At 32.4% G+C, this 21,686-nt stretch overlaps 1 protein-coding gene across 1 annotated transcript; it reads right to left on the bottom strand.

Annotated features, from left to right (window-relative positions):
* Positions 1 to 639: 639 nt before the first annotated feature.
* Positions 640 to 2,379, bottom strand: LOC133299542 (serine/threonine-protein phosphatase 7 long form homolog). The gene is made up of 7 exons (XM_061499010.1): positions 2,365 to 2,379; positions 2,177 to 2,282; positions 1,905 to 2,087; positions 1,673 to 1,796; positions 1,494 to 1,572; positions 1,010 to 1,402; positions 640 to 933 (listed from the first exon to the last, which is right to left on the bottom strand). Exons 1-7 carry the CDS (start codon positions 2,377 to 2,379, stop codon positions 640 to 642), a joined length of 1,194 nt encoding a protein of 397 aa, XP_061354994.1.
* Between the last annotated feature and the right edge of the window lie 19,307 nt (positions 2,380 to 21,686).

The following is a 21,686-nucleotide window of genomic DNA, read 5'->3' as shown; positions in this document are numbered from 1 at the left end:
TCAAAAGTTTCGGAATGAAGGTTTGAAGCGGATGTTAAAGAATTTAGGTATACTCATTGATTAGATGCGTATTTATTTATTTCCATTATGTTTCTCAACTTATGTTTAATTCGATGATGTCCATTATGTGCAGGTTATACTTGAGCCATGGTTGATTTTGAAAGGAATCTTGCTAGCTTTCGTGAAAGTAGTCCTCAAATTGCTGAGTGGATTGATGCCATCCTTAAGGAAAAGTGGTCGCGAGCCTACGATATTGAAGGACGGAGGTACGGTCATATGACAACAAATTTGGCACAATCTGTGAACAGGGTTTTGAAGGGGGCCAGAAATATGCCTATAACTCCATTGGTTAAGCATACATATAGCATATTGGTTCAATATTTTGTTGAGAGAGGAACAAATGTTGTTGTACAACTTGAATCAGGTCATCGTCACTGCAAAAATGTTGTTGAATTGGTCAAGAAAAACCAGGTAGATGCAACAGGCCACCACGTTCGTGCATACAATGTGGAACATACCGTCTTCGAGGTTGATGCTGGTTGGGAGCGTTCATATTCTGTCAATCTCCCACAGAGATTCTGTCAGTGTGGAAAGTTTAAGGCCTTTAAGTATCTGTGTAGTCACACCGCTGCTGCTGCTTTAAGTGTTAGGCAGAGTTCGTTCACGTACATAGACGATGTCTTCCTGACAAGTAACTTGGTCGAGGGTACGTCCTAATCCGCGTCCCTCAACTCGCTTTCGGGGAACATCCTGGGATAACTGCAGATCCTGATGTGTCTGGGCTAGTGGTGCCTCAGGTCCAGGCTCATCAACTCGTGAATTCTCCCGAAATATTCCAATAAGCCTGCCAATCTCCTCATGGATATACTCTAAACCGACTCGTGAAAACTTCTCTGTAGTTGTTGCATGATACAACATTTCTAGCCCGTCAATCTGTATAACAAAATGTGTTAGCAATGTCATTATAAAATGTAAAATATGTATGTTTGCACAAATGTTACAAACTCACCATTCGTCCCAACTTTGTTGCCCTCCAAGAGATGTATCTCTTTCCCCTCGCTCTGTACCACTCCATGTACGCATGATTAGGTGACATCAACCCTGGTAATGGAGGGGGCACAACAATATGATGCTCCCTGGCCTGCCATCTTGCTATCCAAGGACTAAGCTTACGCCTCCAGTTCTCTTCAACCTTCCCCCGTAGAGTATGATCATGTATCCCTCTCAACTTTCTGCTCACTTCCGGGATGGGTTGATCCAGTCCAAACTGCCGCATGCACATATCCGGTTGACATGCCTCTACGGTGTGAAAGTAAATAAGGGGACTGACGGCAAGCCAAAGGTACTGCTCGTGTGCAGTCACGTCCAGCCACTGGTAATCGATATATGGTTGCCACACCACCTACACACAAAATGAAATTTGAATATAAGGAGTTACAAATTAATATTCATGCAATGTGAAATAACAACATACTAAGTATGGACTACCATACCTCATCTCTACAAAGTGTATCCAAGGTTGCCCGATAATGAGTGACCTCATTAGGTTTAAACTTTGCTACTGTATTGAACCTGTCATCAGAAACATACATCAGCAATCATAATCAAGAAGTATACAGATAGTATATATGATAAATCATTAGCGTTATTTTCTATGTTTAACAAAGCATACCAGCATCCATAATGCGTGCCCGGCTCTGGATGAGGAGGAGGCGGCAGAGCAATGGGTGGGAATCGTATCCATGCCCAGATCTGAAGGAGAATATGGCAACCACCTATGTCAGATCGACCGACATCTGTCAATTCACACAAATTCCTGAATAGGTGTGACAGAACCGCAGATCCCTAGCTGAAGCGGTCAATCTCATCAAATCCTCCCCCAAGCAACGGGACTAGCCGATAACCGAAATTGCTGCCTCCAGACTTGTCCGCCAGCAACCAAGAACCCAGCATCCTGGCAATGTGCGCCTTTGTGAAGTAGATCTCGACATCATGATCCCCAGTATGATCGGTCCACTGGGTATATAACCGATCTAAGTATGAGATACGCAAGTCACCTGAATGATGGAACTCATTTGGGTGTGGAACTGCGCCAATTACAACCCCACAAGCAGCGGGCCAATCCTCAGAGGTAGAGCCGGTTACGACAGCCCGTCAGTAGGCAAGCCCAATATGCCTGCCACATCTTGCAAGGTGATAGTCATCTCACCTTGGGTCATGTGGAAAGTATGTGTCTCTGGTCTCCACCTCTCAACCAGAGCACTAATTAAAGGGGCATCGATCTGTGATAAATTATGCAATTATACCGTGTTAACGAATGATATTAAATAATTACATAAATACAAAACAAGTTAAATTGCATACCTGGATATGTCGCATGTCGCATCCGGGCAACATGTATAAATCCTGCCTGTGTCAGGTAGTCTGCGACAACCTCTAGGATAGTGCTGGTAGGTGGCCCCCTGTTGGCTTCCCACGTCTGGTCTTTATTTTCCTGACATGCTCCGTATTCCACGCTCGCTGTGAAATATGAGCACGCTGCGTCCTCTGACGAAGGACGTCCCATCTGTACGGCCCAGGTATGATGTACATGCTGGGATCGGTAGGCTCTACATCTGATGCAGAACCCGATGAAGATGATGAATCAGCCATTACCTTCAACTATATCATATAAAACAACATTTAAATTAATCACATGTAATGTCCCATTTTATTTACAAATTAATTAAGCAATGCCATAATTTATTATCAAAAAATTTAAGCATATGCGTCATTTATTTTACTAGAATTGAAATTAATGAAATAATGTTAATACGTAGTACAATCATTTATTTGTAATTAAATAATAAAAAAACATTGGACAAAAATAATGTAATACTTACAGAATACTTAACCCTAGGTCACTAATAACTTCATAAATATGTACTAATCATCACACCTAACTGACTACAAAATTATGAATAAACTCCCGCATTAATAACATCATACATACAAAATTTACGATCTCGCTATCACTATTTTCTAAATCACTAATTAATACGCTAAACCCTAATGAATAATTAAATATTAATAATAATAACTATGTAACAAAAAAAAGGGAGTATCATTACAACATTCATAGCATGACACAAAATTTTTAAGTGACTATCCTAATGTTCTAAGTCTCTAATATACGATTAATCCTAACATGTATTACTACTAGTACTGTAATTTAAAAGTATACATAGGAGGTATTACGACCTTACCTAAGTCGGCAGAGCTTCGCTACGAACCGTGGTTAGAGAGAGGTGAATGAGTGAGGAGTGAAATGGGAAAAATGGGGTATTTATAGCATTGTGACGCCCCATTGGAGCGTCTTCTCCTTCATGAGAGATGCCTCATTGGGGCGTCACAGTGTGCAATAGATCTGTAAATACTCTCCAAACTATCATATTTGCATAATTATTTAATTAAATTGCAATAAATAAATTTTTTTGCCGAAGCTCCACATTTCATTGCCTTAGCAATTTTTTTTTTCAAATAGGACGTAAAATGCTTCAGATTCCAGAACGTGGCGTTATTATTTTTATTCTGATTACTTAAAATGGAAATTAAGCGAACACATTGTTTTTTTTTTTCTCAATAAAAAAACGTTCATCAATATTAAAAAAAGAAAAGGGAGAGATACTTTGTCTGATAAAAGAAATGAGACAGATTCATAATCCCAGACGCACGCGTCTAAAACAGAAAGTCCTTTATAACAATTTGCGCGCTCTAATCCCGTGGAAATGTTTATTCAACTCACTAATTTTTCCATATTATTACAGAATATTGAGTTAATTTATGCTTAAAGAGTGTTTTCAGACCAACTTTTATTGTGTACGAGGTTGATTTTTTACTAAAATTTGTACAATTTTTGTCACGTTCTAGCCGATTTTATGGACTTGGAACTGCATTATGTGACAGAAGTTGATTAAGTTCATTTAGATGCATAATTAATTTTAATATGGTATAGGATACTAGGTAGATATGAGCCACATGCGTAGAGCATAACATGAATGACAATGATAGTTAAGGGAATTCATACAACCTAAAAATAAAGATAATGATTCTACAAAAGGAAAGGTTTTCTAAGCACGTGTAGAAAAGAGTGAGTCGAAAGGCTTCTAGATGAGGGATCTCCTTAAAAAGCAAATTCTCCTACTTTTGTTTTAAATATGATATAAGTCTTTTAGATTGGGGAATAGAATATGGAATATCAAAACAAATTAATACATTATGATAAAAGTTGTCATAAGCGAAATTAAAAAAAAAAAAATCACCTAATTTTATCTACTTTTTTATAGTTAATTTCATCCGAATTTTATATTTAATTTTTTCTATTCTTAATAAAGAGGTACCTACTCTCGTGACAATAAAAATATGTTCGTGACGAGTCTTTTTGGTCAGTTAATTTGCTCCTCCAGCCATAACTGTCCGAGTAATTAAAAAATTTTAAGAAAAAAACCTGGAGTAAATATGATTTGGATGGTCGATGGGTGAATTTTCAGATATTATTGAAAATCTTATATTTTTAGTATCAAATATAATATAAGGTTTTATATTTCTCATTCAACATGAGAATTGAATTCTCATGTTGTAGAGACAAAAAGTATGTGAGACCCGTATATGTTAGAAAAAATTATGTGTAAGACCCACGTTAGCACGAAAATCGAAGTGTGTGTAGGAAAATTCAAATTCTCATGTTAAATGAGAATTATAAAACCCATATAACCTAGGGTGAAAAATTCTTGTATCATTTGTAAGAAAAGACCGAAAAGTCAATATATTTGAGTATATCTGAGTCTATTAAATTTTTTAAATCTTAATATTTATGAACTTTTTGCGTTGATAATGTTGTAACACATTCTTAAGAATGTAATTATTACTCATTATCGTAAATTTTCATATCATGATTATTATACTTAATTATGCTAAAATATGATGTAGCAATCCAATTGGCTGAAAAACCGCAAAAATTAACATGTGTATTGGAGTCTCGAGCGTGACGAAAGTATCATTCTTCAACATGTTGCCAAAAAAGAAAAAGAAAAGTAAAGCACCTCCAATATCATATGAATCATTCAAATTTGAAAACATGAAAACTTTAGAGTGAAGTTTTTACATCATGGTTGGTCTTTGTGCCAAGTAGCTTTCCCGGGACCCATATATAATTAACTCATGATGTCCACCTGCTGTAAAAATTAGATCTTCAGCTTAAGCCCAATAACCAAACCCTAATCTTTTTCCAAATATCACTTACGTGTGCATTTGTCCCCATTGTCATGATTCATTTATATTTTGTACATTTGGTTCCCCATTCACATTGCTTTTAACTTTTGAGTGAACATTTTTTTTTTCAATTGATTAAGTGAACACTACCTATGTATGGGTTTGTTTGTATTAGATTCAAGACAAGTTGATCATAAATTAATCAACTCTAGAACTGCGGACTTGCTTCAGAATTATAACATACTACATTTGAAGAATAGTCATAAAAGAATGTTTTAAAAAATTGAGTTTTAATTGTTAAATTTATTTTTATAATATTTTTTATGGAATAAGTTATACTTAAAATCTCTTTTCCTTATAAATATTTTTAATATCGTTAGATCAAAATTATATTAACAACTCTCACTTGATATTATTATATAATTGTTGATTTGATTTTTATCTAACGATGATAAAAATGATTGTAAGACAAAAAAAAGTTATAAGTATATTCTCTCATTTTTTTTAAAGTGATCTTTTTTAACAACATATCAAAATAAATTTTCATTTTGTTCGGTGTAAGAATTATTTTTGAATCTTTTCTATTAATCTCAGAATGAGAGGTTTGAGCTTGTTTGATTTCTGCATTCAAAAATAATATTTTGATTTATAGAACAAAAAAAACAATATGTTTGATAAGCCCTGTTTCATAAAAATAGTTCTAAAAATTATAACTGTTTTTTTAGTTTTTTTTTTTTGATAAACAAAAAAGCATTAAACCCAACAAAAACAAAAAAAGAAATAGAAAACAAGCAACAGAAAACAGACACTGTTTTTTAGTTTTTAAAATCAAATTTAAAAAGTATATTTAAATTGTTTTTGTATTGTATTTTGACTTTTAACTTTAAAAAAAAGATAGAAAAAATATATTTTATTAACTATTTTACAAAATAGTTTTAAAAAAAAATCCTAAACAAAATCAAATAGGCCCTTTTTTGGTGTTCTAAAATCTAAAAAACAAGGCGTAGGTTACGTTTACAACTTTTTTTGCTTACAACTCTTACAACCTCAACTATGTTCTCCCGGGAGAACATAGTTGAGGTTGTAAGAGTTGTAAAAAAAAAAAGTTGTAAATGTAACCCTACAAATATATTATACTATTCTTTTGCTTTTTATCATCACAAATATGGAAAGAAAAAAATAAATTACAAATAAAAATCACAACATCAAGTGTAGGGGTGTAAATGGGTTAGACCGGCCTACAGGGACCTACGACCTAGCCTATATTAGGTTAGATTTGACCTATTACAAATAGTAAAATAGGACATGCCTAGCCTTTTAAAAAAACCTATTTAGGAAATAAGACATAGACTTTTTTGTACATGTTGGGCCTATAAGCCTACAAACCGGCCTATATCATATTATTTATTTTAAATAAAATAAATAAAATTATTATTTTAATAATTTGATTAATAAAATAATATTATTTTAATTATTCTTTTAATTGTTGAATGTTTAATAGGTTTAAACAGACTAACAGGCCTATGTCAAGGCTTTTATTTTTTAAATATAAGTCAGGTTAGACTTGTAATTTGAGGCCTACACAGGCTAACAGGCCAGGCAGACCCAATACTTTTTACACAAGTCTGGCTTATTTAAGCCAAAGTCTAAACTAGTCTAGCCTATTTACACCGCTAATCAAGTGCATTGCAATTATTATGAGTGAGTCAATATCATGTAATTATTTAGTATTATTTTAAGGGAAAAGATATTGTAACAACTAACTAGTGTTACTACCAATCAATTTCACTGTTAGATCGATTATGTTGATCCAACGGTTATATTTATTTTCATCTTTGTATGGTTATGATTCTCCATATTTAATACTTTATATTTATTTTCACCTTTGTATGATTATGATTTCCTATATTTAATGCTTTCATATTAAATATGGGGAATCATAACCATACAAAGATGGAAATAAATATAACTTTTGGATCAACATAATCGATCTAACGGTGAAATTAATTGGTAATAACATTGATAGTAACACTAATTGGTTGTTACAATATCTTACCCCTTATTTTAATTTCTATTAAATATTTGTGAGAATTTAGAATGAAGGGAAGCTTTTTTGCTGGATAAAGATGGAAGGAATAGAATGTTTCTTTATGGAAAGTGATATACAACGGCGAACTTCAATTCAATTAGGTGTATCCCAAAGATTTTCACATTATATATTCTCAAGACCTGAAGCGTGACTGCATCACAGGAAGTCAAAAGCACACTTGCATGCTTCTTTGCTCTCGCGTGGCAGATTGCATACTCGTGTACCATACTTTTCATGATTGACTAGCAGTTTTATTTTTGAATGATCGAATATGTTATATGTATTTTTCACATAAATTATATTGCTATAATTCTTTGTACGTAAAGTAGTAAAAATTGAGATCTTATTTAAGGTTGAAAGAGGGAAAATAATAAAATTGTAAGATCATAACGCACACGCAAGCATGTACATACACTAACGTACATGCACATGCAGTCACATATCACCCACATATTTTTGGCCATTTTTCATCTGTTATCAAGAAAGAATTCAAATACCTCACGAAGTATTTGAATACTTTTCTAGAGAAAAGCAAGTATTTGAATATTGATTTAAAAGGATTCTGATACCTTGCATCCAGATTGCATATAAATAACTAGTTTTTATTATTATTAAATTATTATATATACATTTCCAACGACTCTTAAACATATTAAGCGTCATTATTACACATTGTACGTAAGAGTATTTCAAGAGTACAAAAAATTTCATAAACATTCATTGAGATAATATAGATAGATCCATCAATCTAAGTTCTTCTTGAAAATTCATAATACACTCTTAGAGCTTCAACGTGTGCATACTTACTCTTTCAAAGAGTTATCATTTGATCATCATTCTCCAAATATAAAATTATATTGTAAAGTTTCAAAACACCCAAAAAGTTTGGTGGTTGAAAGGTTTCTAAGCATCCCTGAAATTTAGAGGTTATAAGATTGTTAAGGTTTTCAAGCACATAAAAATCTAGAGGTTGTTTGAGTGACTAGCCATCCGAACCAAGATAAATTGAAAGCTTGTGGTATTGTCAAAATATCCAAACATAAAAAATATTGATTGATTATAAAACATCAATTCACATTGGTAATTAATTAATAAATTAATAAAAACTGTAAATAACTTTAAAAAAATCTGAACACTAATAATATTAGCATCCTCTAAATTTAGTTGTTATTAAATATTAATAAATTTAAATTGTTAGCATTTAATAATAATAATAATAATAATAATAATAATAATAATAATAAATAACCAACTTTCAATCTATGGTTAACTGGCTGGTCAAGTTGGTGGTTGTGATTGATCATGATGAATTTTATTTTTCAAAGCAAGTTATCAACCTTTACCATTTATGCTTTAATATTTAAAATGTCCCGGTGCAATTAAAGATTCAAATCAATTATATGTGTTTGCATCAAATTAATATATAACATTTTTATCTCTGAGTGAGGGTTACTGCATGATGAAGGACAACCATCTCCCAGGGCTAAAATCATTCTTTCCCTTGTGAAAGAGAAATCTTACCTTATATAAAATAACTTATTAATTCATTTTCTTAATACCATCATCCAAATATAACATTACCACAATTTTTTTTTTTCTGTAAAATACTGCAAGTTTCACGTACATTTTATTACCCCTATTGTATCTCATTTTCCATTCACTAATCAGTTATTATCCTCACTCTTTTACAGCATCTAGGAAATGAGTAGTGTTGGGTACGCGTCCACGCTTTGGTCCCATTAACTAATAAGAGAAGTTCCCTTGTAATCAGTTTATGGGGCCCTTTTGGATCTGACCATTGAACCTGACTTCATTCTCTCTTTTCCAGCCACCAAAACTTCATCCTCTAATAATCCAATTCCCATTCTATCTTTTCGAATTTTTGGGTTCATCCCATTTTTTAGTGGTAAGAGAAATGACCTATACATTTGCTTTTCCATGTCATTTGTGTACTTTTTCCTTTTTCAATTTCTCTTCTCCATCCATATCTGATTTGCTATAACATCACGTGAATTTTGTGGCTTTTTTAATAGATCGAAAACACAATGTTTGAGTTTATCCGTAATACAAGTTAAAAAGAAAAAGACAATTTTTCTTAATCATTCTATTTTTTTCCCTCGTTAATCACCTGAATCAAAAACCAAAAGAGTAATGCAATTTTTAAAAGAAAATAAATAGAAGATATAACTGTCCTTTTTCAAATTTAATGACGACATATATGATTTTATATTATATATATACTCAGTGGCGGACTCACTTGCGGGCAAATGCCCGCAAGTGCGGAGAAAAAATCTTTTTTTTCAGTTTTTTTTTTCCTTGGTTGCAGCTCCTTATTTGTCTCTTGGTTCAATATATATATATATATGAAGAGTAAATACCCTTTTAAGTCCCTAATAAAAAATATGATTCCCATTTTAGTCCCTTATAAAAAAAACTAGTCTCGAGTTCCTTAAAAAATTTAAAGTGGATCAATTTAGTTAAAATCGTGGTCCCTCACAAATTCAAAAAAGACCTACATTAGTTCCTCAAAAAGACCAAAATGGGTCCACTTTGAATTTCATAGGGACCAGGAGACTAATTTTTTTTTATAATGGACTACAGTGGGGACCGAATTTTTTGTTAGGGACCAAAAAAGATATTTATTTTTATATTAGTTAGCAACATAGCAACGTACGGAGATGATTAAAACAACGTAGCAACACAAATTGATTAGAGAGAAAACTTATTCTTCCTCCCCTGTCACGTACACATTCTCATGCTCTCTTCATCCTTTGTTTCCTTTTTCATTTTTATAAAAAGAGAGGATTGATTGCAGGTCTGGCATTTTCAAATAAGTTAATATTTAGAGACGAGGCCTTCACTGTGACTTTGTTTGCCTTCTGTATAGGTAGTGTTGACTTTTTTATTCACCACTATAAAATAGAATGATGATGTATAGATGTACTGGAATATATTCACATATTTGTTTTGGAGGATTGGTAAGATTTAGGGGAGAAATAATTGGTCAAACTATTGCCTGCAGTTTGTTAAGGAAGCAACTAGATTATGGGCGGGTTCAAGCGTTGATTTAAACTTTCTTTACAAAAAAAATTTCGGGGATGCTGTCCCTGAACCCCCGCCACTAAATATGTAGACATACAAAAAATTTCCTGGGTCCGCCATTGTATATACTAGAAGCTTAATCAATACTTGTAGTTAGTGTCATAAAAACATATTGGTAATTAAATGTACCAAAAAATATACTTTTCAATGAGATAATTATTAATGTACGATGATGCACTAGAGCTGATTGATTTGAATTGGGCTCAAATTTTGATAGCCAACTTGAAATGGGCTTCTAAGCAAGACTCGTCGTGTTGCCAGGACATCAACAGTTTTGGGCCTTTTTATAGTTTATTCCGTAATTTAGGGCTTTTCAATAATTGTTAATTATTTCCCTTTTTGTTATTCTTAGATTATGTTAGAGTGTGCATTAATTATGCGCTATCTCTTTTGCTTGCGCGTAATTATAGTTATTTACTTTTTTTGTTATTTTATTTTGCTTATTTAAAGCTTGGAGAACCCTATTGTTATTTGATTATTTTGTTTAAATAAAATTAAGAAAATAGAAATAGTATTTTCTCACACTTCTTGTGTTCGTTCTTCTTTTTGTTTAACCAATTGGTTACTCCCTTAACATTATTTGATAATCAAAGCACTGGTTGTCACATAAATGACTGGACAGAATAACGGCAGTCGAGGACGAGGTCGTGGAAGACGGGGTCGAGGCGATGATAGCGGTAAAGGATGTGGTAACACCCTCAACGGCAACGAGGAACAACCATACATCTACACACGAGATGCCATAATTTTAGCTGCAATGGAAGAACAAGATAGACTAATTCAGGAGCTCGAATAACTGCTTGCCCTAACACAGTTGGATGAGTCAGACGAAAGAATGGAGTTTGAAAGATCATCTCATGTAGAGAAAAGGAGCGAAAACCCTTTTTGGAGCTAGGAGCGACAAGGACGAAAGTCAACTTTGGCAATAAATTCTTTTTTGCTAATATTGGGGTAAAGATTGAGATCCCAAAATTTGAGGGCACCACTTATCCAGATGAGTTTATCGACTGGTTACAAACTGTCGAAAAGGTCTTTGACATAGAGATTTGACAGAAGACTAGGAGGTCCTTGTCTACTATGAATCCAAAGAAGAGAAGAACAATAAGAATCCATTCTACCATGAGGTCCCTATCTATAATGAATCCGATGAACAAAATGAGAATCCCATTATGGATGCTCCAGTTTATAACAAGTTCCATATCTATGATATGTATGATTGAGAGCAAGACAATGAGAATCCAGAGGCTGAAGAAATCTCTTATAGTGATTTCGGTGGAAAGTCAATTACTAGAAATTCTAATATATCTGACAAAGCGAAAGTTCTACCCAAAGATGTCATGCAGAACAGAATGATCCTTCGTTAAGAAATATTTAGTTTGCAAGCAATATTATAAATTTAGGCACGACGAGCGTACAACCTCATGCTTCATGGAGATAAAGATTTAGTAGATCGTCAGGGGCAATGAGATTTGATGTTACATCAGGCAAAATTTTCCTATGACACATCACAGATGCATTCGTTGAACCAAACAACAGGCAATAGTCCTTTTGGGATAGTTTATGAGTTTTTACCACTTACTCCCTTAGAACTCACATTATTTCTAGTCCTCAAGCAATTTAGACCAAATGTAGATGAACTTTCTAAGTATATCAAATAATTGCATTCACAATTTCTACCCTCAATTAGGAAATTTGGTGATATTATGTTAGAGGAGTTGCCACCTGGATTATCACCTGGAGAAGTTGACATTAATGAAGACAATGCAGATTTGAGGGCAATCTTTTCCTAGCAGGGGAAGATGATGTACCTAAGCTGATTGATTTGGATTGAGCTCAAATTTGGATAGCCAACTCGAAATGGGCTTTTGAGTAAGACTCGTCGCGTTGCTTTGGGTATCAACAGTTTTGGACCTTTTATAGTTTATTCCATAATTTAGGGCTTTCAATAATTGTTAATTATTTTCCTTTTTTTTATTCTTAGATTATGTTAGAGTGTGCGTTAATTGTCGTTATCTTCTTTGATTGTGCGTGATTATAGTTATTTACCTTTTTTATTATTTTGTTTTGCCTATTTAAGGCTTGGCGAACCCTATTGTTATTTGGTTATTTTTGGTTAAATAAAATTAAAAAAATAATAATAATATTTTCTCGCACTTTTTGTATTCGTTCTTCTTTCTGTTTAACCAATTGGTTACTGTTTCGACATTACATAACATATAGTTGACAATTTTATTATTATTCTTTGTTTTAGAATTGTTGAGGATGTGAAATGTTATTAGTTTCTACAATTTCACATTTAACATCTAATAAATTCAGTTGGGGGAAAATAAGATTATTCTTTTTATGAAGCCAAATCAGCAACCAACCGAAGCTGTAAGTACATAGTTGTTAGAGCTATCTTAAATTATTTATGTATAGCTTTTTTAAAATTTAATAAAGAATATTTAGAGAAAATTAATAATATTTATTTATTTTAAAAATTAAAATGTTTGAAATGTTTTTATTTATTTTGTAGTGAAGCATCACTTCTGGCTTAACCATAAAGCTACAAAAGTAATGAGAGATTTGTCCTGGTTCTGATAGAATATTGACGTCTAATCTCATCTAAACTTTTTTGTGTCCAAAAAGAAAAAATATAAAATTTGTTAATACATAATATCTCTTTTTTTAATTAATTGTCTTACATATATTTTAATTTCTCTAACTTCTAACTTTTCTACTAAAATTAGCTTGTTTTTCAGTAAAAGCATGCATAACTTAAGATGATTAATAAGAGGGTTCACTTTTTCTGCAGTTACGACAAATAATTTATCTGCAGTAAGATCAATACGACGTCATTTTGGAGCGGAAATCATAGTGTTTTTGTAATTTTAATTTATTTTAGGATTATAATAGTCTTTATATTTATAATTTTTTAAAATTTCAATACCAAAACGACATCGTTTTGGGAATGAATGCAGATAATTCATCTGCAGTAACTGCAGAAACATTTTTTTCCTTGGTAAAATAACATTGTTCACTCATCTCACAAATTAAGTTCCTAATAAGTAGCTATTTTTATCACTTTTTATTCTCAAATGCTATTAATTTTCAATTATATAAATACAGGATCAATTTACACCGATATAATTAAAATAAAAAATCTTACCCGAAATCTTAATTTTTTATAGACTTATATGATTAATAAATTAGAGTCTTTAGTTGTAAAATAAATTAACAATTAATAGTACATATAGTGAAATCAATATCAGTTGATCATTCTCCACATATATATTTTAAATATATTAATTGTATGTAATGAGTTTTTTTTATTCAATAATAAAACATTTTTAAAATTTTCCTTCTCCATTCTTTCCAATAGTTTTTTACCTTTATAATTTCAATCTAATGTTGGAAAAAACAAATATCAATAGAACTGGGATATTATATTTAATTAAAAAATTTACATCCAGAAAATCTAAAAGAACTAATTTTTTTTTTATAATTTTTTGTATATAGTTAAACCTCAAAAATAATTGTGCTGCCTTGTGAAGCAGAGTTTTAAAACTGAAAATAAAAAATGTCGTTGTAGCATTGTTGTAATTAATGTACCAATCACTTTGGAGGGTCATAACTTTTGATTCGAATATTCAAATTAGATATTTTTTATTTTATTTCATATAACTTTTTGAGATCTACCTAATGACACCTCATTTGACATATTTTATCTCTCACAAACATCGTTCGAATTTGTAACAATGATATCACAAATAATTAATGTACCGATCAAAATTGATTGCGATTGATACATTAATTGTGATTAGTGATTGATACATTAATTGTGATCAAAATTAATTGTGAATGGTAATTGATATATTAATTGTGATTGGTGATTGGTACATTAATTGTGATTAATACATTAATTACAATTAATTGTCATTTTCTTTTTTTTTCTGTTTTTTTATTGTGATTGGAACATTAATTCTGATCGGGCAATGAGATTGTGCCACCTAGCACACCAAGTTCGCTACCCCTAGTAGCAAACTTCGTCTAGTCAGCTTTTCCTGAAAAAGTGTGCCACGTGTCACGAAATCATTAGTTACCAAGTTCGCTACCAGTCGTAGCGAACTTGGACACGTGACAATCAACTTTTTCTGCAAAAATGTGCCACATGTAACGAAATCATTGGCTACAAAGTTCGCTGGACACTGTAGTGAACTTGCCCGCGTGGCATATTGGAAAATAACACTGTTCACATGAGCGCGTGGCATTTAGGTAAAAAAGTCAGTGAACATTGGCATTTTGGTCACCGTTCCGTATAATTTAAGGGAAATAATATTCTCATGCTACATGAGATAAGTTTCCCTCTTACACATCCTTCGATAATTGTGTCATCTTTTTCTTTTCTTGTCTTTTTATTTTTTAGGCGGTGGAGCCCACAAATTTGTCTCTATGACATGAGATAACTTATCTCCTATAAACCCATAATTTAATGTTTATGAGTTTTATAATTCTCATTCAACATGAGAATTGAAATCTTCCTACACACCCTTCGATTTCTGGGCTGACGTATGTCCTATATATAATTTTTTCTAACATATGGGTCCCACATGCTTTTTGTCTCTACAGCTATGAAGCACCGACACTTCAAAATCCATGACGTGTCGTGTCCGATACTCATCGACACTTCGACACTTCCCGACACTCCAATACTTATTGCAAAGACTCAAAAAATATTCAAATGTTACATTGCGTTGCATTTTGAGTTTCAACTATTAGATTCGTTGGATTACGATTACTATTTTATTGAGTTTAATATAAACATTTGGAATATCTTATGTTTGTTTGCAAAATTGATGGGTATTATAAGTTTAACTTTATTTTTTTGTTAAATTATTGAATATTAAATATAATATACACTACATAAATTAAAAATATTATATAATATCAAAATGTGTCATAATGTGTCGAAATTTAACATTTTTTAGAATTAACGTGTCGGAGTGTCATATTGTGTCGTATCTCGTGTCCCGTGTCGGTGCAACTAGGGGTGGCAAAAATGAGCCAACCCATCGGGTTGGCTCGTAACCCGCACAAAACGAGCCGGGTTGGGTTGGCAAAAATGAGGTGCCAGCTCGATTTAGCCCGACCCGAGCCAACCCGGGCTCAAACGAGCCAGCTCGCGGGTTACTCTTTTTTTTTTCTTTTTCTTTTAATAAAATACAATGGACTTTACTGATGGATTCTCCACTGATGGACTTTACTATATTGGTCGCTTTTGCAGGTCCTTTTTTTTCATGATTGGCTTTTGAGTCTAGATGCTTATCGTTGAAATATATAATGGATTTCTTTTATTTTTTATTTTTTGACTTTATATACGTTTTATGGTTATCGTGAGTTAGAGTAATTCAGAAAATCATCATAGCTGACTCCTGTGATTCGTGGAGTGGTTTGTGTTTCGTTTAATGTTTTTGGATTTTGTAAACTACTCTACTTGTAGTTAGACTGCAAAATACAATAATTTTATACAGGAGAACAAACCACAAAAATTAAATTTTTTGAGCCAACCCGCGAGACAACCCGCGAGCCAATATTTTGAGCTAACCAACCCGCGAGCCAACCCACTAGCATCATTTTCGAGCTAACTTGCGAGCTTTTTTTGAGTCAACCCGTGAGCTTTTTTACGAGCTAACCCGCGAGCTGATTATCGAGCCAACCCGCGAGTCAACCCTAACCCGGCTCGGGTCGAGCCGGGTTGAGTTTTCTGTCTCATTTTTTTTTTCGAGCCAACCTGATCCGACCCAATTTTTTGGGGCTGAATGCAGGTTGGGCCGGGTTGGCCCGTCTTGCCAACCCTAGGTGCAACATAGCTCTACAATATAAAATTTCTATTCTCATGTAACTTGAGAATTATAAAACTCAATGTTTATACATATTAGCAATATTGTCACAGCCTGTTTGTTTGAGTTTCTCAAAAATGTAGCTTTTATCTCTTTTTTATTTTAAAAGTGATTTTTATAAAAGTTAAAGCTATTTATATTTTTATAAAATATTTAATTTTTTAAAAAAAATATTGGACTTTTGACTTCTCCTTTTCGTATAAGTTAAAATTTTTAGCTTCTGAAAAAATTAGGTTTTTGATTTTTTTTGTGACTTCTGCTTTTTTTTTAAAAGCAGACATCCAAACGAACTAAAAATAAGAAGTGTTTTTTTCTTGAAAAAATCAACTTTTGAAGAAAAAAAATCTCATCCAAACATGCCGTTAGATCATGTCGGTTCAATTTTTACAGTCACATCAATGGTTTAGGTGATGTCTCGTCATATCAATTACGAAATATTCTCGTGGGGTTAACTTAATTCAACAACCTTCAGTCATGCTCTCAAAATCTTGAAGAACTGAGAAGAAAGAAGTAGTAGCTACCTTCTGTGAGTTTTTTTTTTTTTTTGGGTACAGGTTCTGTGTGAGATTTAAATACTTGTTCCACTAAATCTGATATAAACTGCGGACAAAAGTAATATATATTGAATAAATGAATAAAAAGAGTGCCTTTTCAAATGAATAAGTAAATTTAAGTATATTTTGCTAACCACGTGTATTAATTCGGATTCGAGGCAACCGGAAAGTTGAAAAATTCTTCCATCAAATGTTAACATATTACATATTCAGTTTTGAAATTTACAACGAGTAATTAAGTTGAAATAATTCCCCCTAATTAATCCACGTGCTTAAATTTTTTAATGATAATGGACTAAAATAATTTGAAATAAATTTTTTATTTTAATTTTGACGACTACCATTTATTATAAAAAAAAAATAAACGCAAAAAGAAACGTGTTTCATGATCAAATTTAAGAAGCACTTATTTATGAATCAATAAAGTGCGGTGATATTCATCGTCGAATTAAAATAGCCACCACAAGTTTATAAAAAAAAAATAAAAAAAATAGCCACCACGTGTAATCATTAAATATAGAATCCATTCCTATAATAATTACTTTAAATTTGGTTGGTAAACTCCAAAAGGCCGGACTTTGTCAAAAAGAACTAATACAAACTGCTGCCTATTCAAATTTAATGAAACATATAGTATATTTTTTTATGGGAAATATTATGTTGTTGGAGATGAGTTATATTATGTTAAAAAAATAAAATTATAAGAAGGATCCACAAATAATTGAAGAGAGACAAAATAGAGGTGGAATCCACCTTTATTATGTGCGTGTAAGAATTTGATTTATCTCATGTTAAATGAGATAAATATAACTCATTTTTTATTAGAAACATATTTTCTAAATCTGCCGCAAAAAAAATTTATCTACCACAAAAAAAGGGGTCGAGTCCATTAATTACTATGTTCTCTCTTTTTGTAGGCTTCTCTCTCCCTTTTTTTCCATTATGTGGTAGAGAAAAAATTTCTGTTATAAATGCAGAAAATATTTTTCTTTTTTATTAAATTTTTTTTTTGAAAAAATTATATTTTTATGATATTATATAAACATGTCACAGATATAAACAAATTGTTTATAGTAAAAAAAAATTTTGGTAAGAAGTTTATGGTTATTGTTGGGTAGTAATTTTTCAAAAGAAAGAGTTATCGTTCTCAGGGAACAGGTTGAATTAATTTCCTTTTTATTCTATTTTTAAATTCTTGAAATTTAAGTATTCAATCTTTGAATCAAAGTTTTTATCAAAATTGTATTAAACAAAAATAACAAAGGAATATCTAATCACAAAAGTAACAATTATACGATACTGGAATTCTTGAATCATGGATGAAGAAAAAATTCGCATTCCTACGTTTTATAACTGCTATGGCACTTTAATATCAGAATTTGAACTACTATGGCTATTTTAGCTGAAACTTCCCAGTTCCAATTTTAATCTTTAGAAAGATCTTTTCCCAAAGTCTTCAAAATCTTCAAAAATTACATCAAAGACCTCCTTGGGTTATCCCTAACCTCAAGGGTTCAATTAACAAGGAACATAACCTGATTTCCCAATCATAGCTATGCTAAATATATTCAAGATACATTCCCATGGTGTTCTTGAACTTAAAATCAAAATCTTGCTAATCAAATGAAACTAAAGCAAACCATCACAGTATTCAGAAAAATAAAGAATCACCCAATCATCGTGAATCCCAGAAAAAAAAACTTAGAAATTCATATTAAAAAATGAAAATTGCAATATTTGAATTGAAATTAACATGCATTACAAAATATAAAGAAAATAGATCTCAAGTAGAAATACAGACCAGTATTCTAGAATTACAATTTTTAGAAAATGGAAAGCTTAGAAAAGGAAAATGAAGAACCAAAGCTTGCATGTAGCTGAGTCTTGGATCCCTCCAAGAAAGAAGTTTCACGCTTGCTCTTGATGTGAGAATTTGAAGAACAAAGACTCGAACTTAACAAAAAGTAAAGAACAGAAAAGAAATTCTGGAATTGAAAACTAAAACTTTACAGGAGAGTGCTTAGTCTATATCTCTGTATCTAAGACTCCTATTTAAAACTAAAAATAACCATTGATCCAAAGTTTCATTGTTGTTCATCCATGCCTGTCCTCATCCAACAGTCCAGCTCTCTTTTTTTCTTCACTTCCAAAAAGTAACTCATTTGGCTCTCTAACTGCAGTAAAAATAGTAAAAGAGGATAGTAAATCATCAAATTATCTCTTTCTCTCTCTTTTACCTTATTGGGCTGATTGGTACTCATTTGGCCCATTACTTTGCACTTATAACTAGTCTTTAACTCAAATATTGTAAAAATAAAGCCATTAAAATAAGCATAATTTATAGCTAACAAAATACCCCAAACTTAGAGTTTTGCTTGTCCTCAAGCAATCAAGAAAATATTAATTTAATAAGCACATTGTTAGCATTTTTCTTTTTCAGCATTCAAATTATCATTCAAGCAATGTAATGATTTTTGCAGTCCAATTCTCCATTTATCACAGTACATGTCAACCATTTATCACTCAATCATATTGTCTTTTAGTATCAATACCAGCCAGCAGTTTAGTCCAAGCCAAGTTTTAAATTAAGCAAACAGCACACTATGTTACAAAGCACATCAAACAGTCACTATACATATTCCATATCAGTTCAATGTCATACACTGAGTTCCTCACAAGGCATTTTCTACTCATCTCTCTTATTTTTCATTAAGGATAATCACTCATCATCAACTCTACATTGTTGTGCCTAACATACAATATTGCCTAGACACTTGATGTCTAATGTGGCATTTCCATCAAAGGGGCTTTTAGGCTTATAATTGGGCTGAGTTTGGATATTTGTTTTTCTAGACACTTGGCTAATTTAGGCTAACCTTAAGTGTCTAATTAATCCACAACTAGCTTGCAAAATATGGACCTAGTAAGTTAAAGGGAAGTTTCTTGCTTTTTTTTTTTTTTAACTTCCTTCCTTACTTGTTTTTATTTTTTTTATTTTCAGCCTCAACTTTTCACATTCATTCTCACCTTCCTTTTTTTTTTAAATACAGGGAATTTTCTTTTTTTCTTTCTCCCTTTTTATATCCTTTTTTTTTCTTCTAATCTCTTCTTGATCACCTTCTATATTTTTCTTTTTTTTATAACCACTCTCTTCAAGCTAGCTTCCCTTTTCCTTACTTATTTTCTTGCATTCTAGCCTAGTGAGAATTAACCAAAGACTAAGGCTTGCCTATAAGGATGGATTGGGGGAATTGGCTCTTGATATCATGGTTATGTAAACAGAAAAGAAAAGGTTCAAGCTCAAATAAGGGAAGGACCCCAACGTGAAACAAGTGCCCTTATCATGTGGAAATAAACACACTAGTCGCCTAGGTGTAATGTAGGTTAAGGACCCCAATGTAGAGTGACCACTCAACAAGAAAGTATATGTGTTTGGGTCCAAATCTTCACTAAGGTTTTTACTCAGTGATATAACATGAACTAAGTTGAGTCATGTTAGGACTGCTCTCATGAAGTGTTATATAGATGATGCATGGCTAATTAACCAACTTAGAATGAAATAGACAGAGCTAATAAGATATGTAAGATCAACACAGTTGAGTTGATGCTAATGGCTCACATGTATAGATAAATCAACGAATTGTTACTGTTCAAGCTCAAAAAATTTCAATTTTTTTTTTTCAAACTCAGCAAACCAATTAATTCAACTTGTATACCCTGTATTCCCCACCCCAAACTTAAAAGGCAGTTGTGTCCTCACAACAAATGGCAGTAATCATTTTTAACAATAGAGAACACAACATTTAAGACAATAATATACATGTTGGGGAGGATAAACAACTATAGACAGATGTAGAAAAGATAAAACCTGGGAGACCATTAATATGGTGCTCCTAAGTGTTTGTGGCTGATGTGTTTCACATGTCTACCTGTCTTTGGAGCCATAGCTGCAACTTAAAGAGATACCCAGAGAATTAGTGAAATGAAGATTATATGTGAATAAGGAAAAAGAACCCAAAGAGTGTAGCAGGTAAGTGTCAAAGTGATAGGAAAAAAATGCAACGACAGAGCACACTCAGTTGTGTTTTAGTTGGCAATAGAGAAGAGCAGAAATAAATCACAAACTCAAGTAACAATCCTCAGCTAAGATAATAATAACAATATTCAGCTAGCTAAGCCACAAACTGTACACACTTCAGACTACATACCCATCCAAAATTACACAACCACGACACAACCAACCAATACCCAGTAAAATTATGAAACTATTTTGGTCATTTCAACCACAAACTATCCTTTTTCTTGAATTCAACCAGGGATTATCAAATGGTGGTCAACCAAACAAACAGAGAAGAACTACCATAAGCACTAAGACTCAAGATGCATATCAGCCAAAAGGAGGAAATTCATAGCAATAAAAGAAGAGTATGAGTGAGACTGTCAGTGGAGACCCAAAGATAGTTTACAATATTTTCATTACAAGTGAAGTCCAAAGCACAATCAAGCTATATAATATATTTATTTTTTTTTGAAAAAAAAGAAATATAAAATAAAACCTGACTTCCTTGCTCAGAAGTATGGGTGCAGCTGACCGGTGAGGAACCAGGTCGTTCTTAAGACTTATGACACATCTAAGGCTTAGTGTGAATGAAGGCTTCGTGGGTCACAATGAAGAGGGGCTGTCGGTGGAGACGGTCAAGCTTGGTTTTTTTTTTTGTCTTGATACCAGATCAGCAGCGAGGAAGATTGACAGTGGTGTAGATCGGCCAACTCTTCGAAGATGGGGTTGTGCTTGTGTGAGTCAGTTTGTGT

This window comes from Gastrolobium bilobum, unplaced genomic scaffold (assembly GCF_033153095.1).
Source record: "Gastrolobium bilobum isolate Gb01-03AN ecotype WA unplaced genomic scaffold, APGP_CSIRO_Gbil_v1 utg85676, whole genome shotgun sequence".
Classification (NCBI taxonomy): domain Eukaryota; kingdom Viridiplantae; phylum Streptophyta; class Magnoliopsida; order Fabales; family Fabaceae; genus Gastrolobium; species Gastrolobium bilobum.
This window is presented reverse-complemented; position numbering and strand designations above follow the sequence as displayed.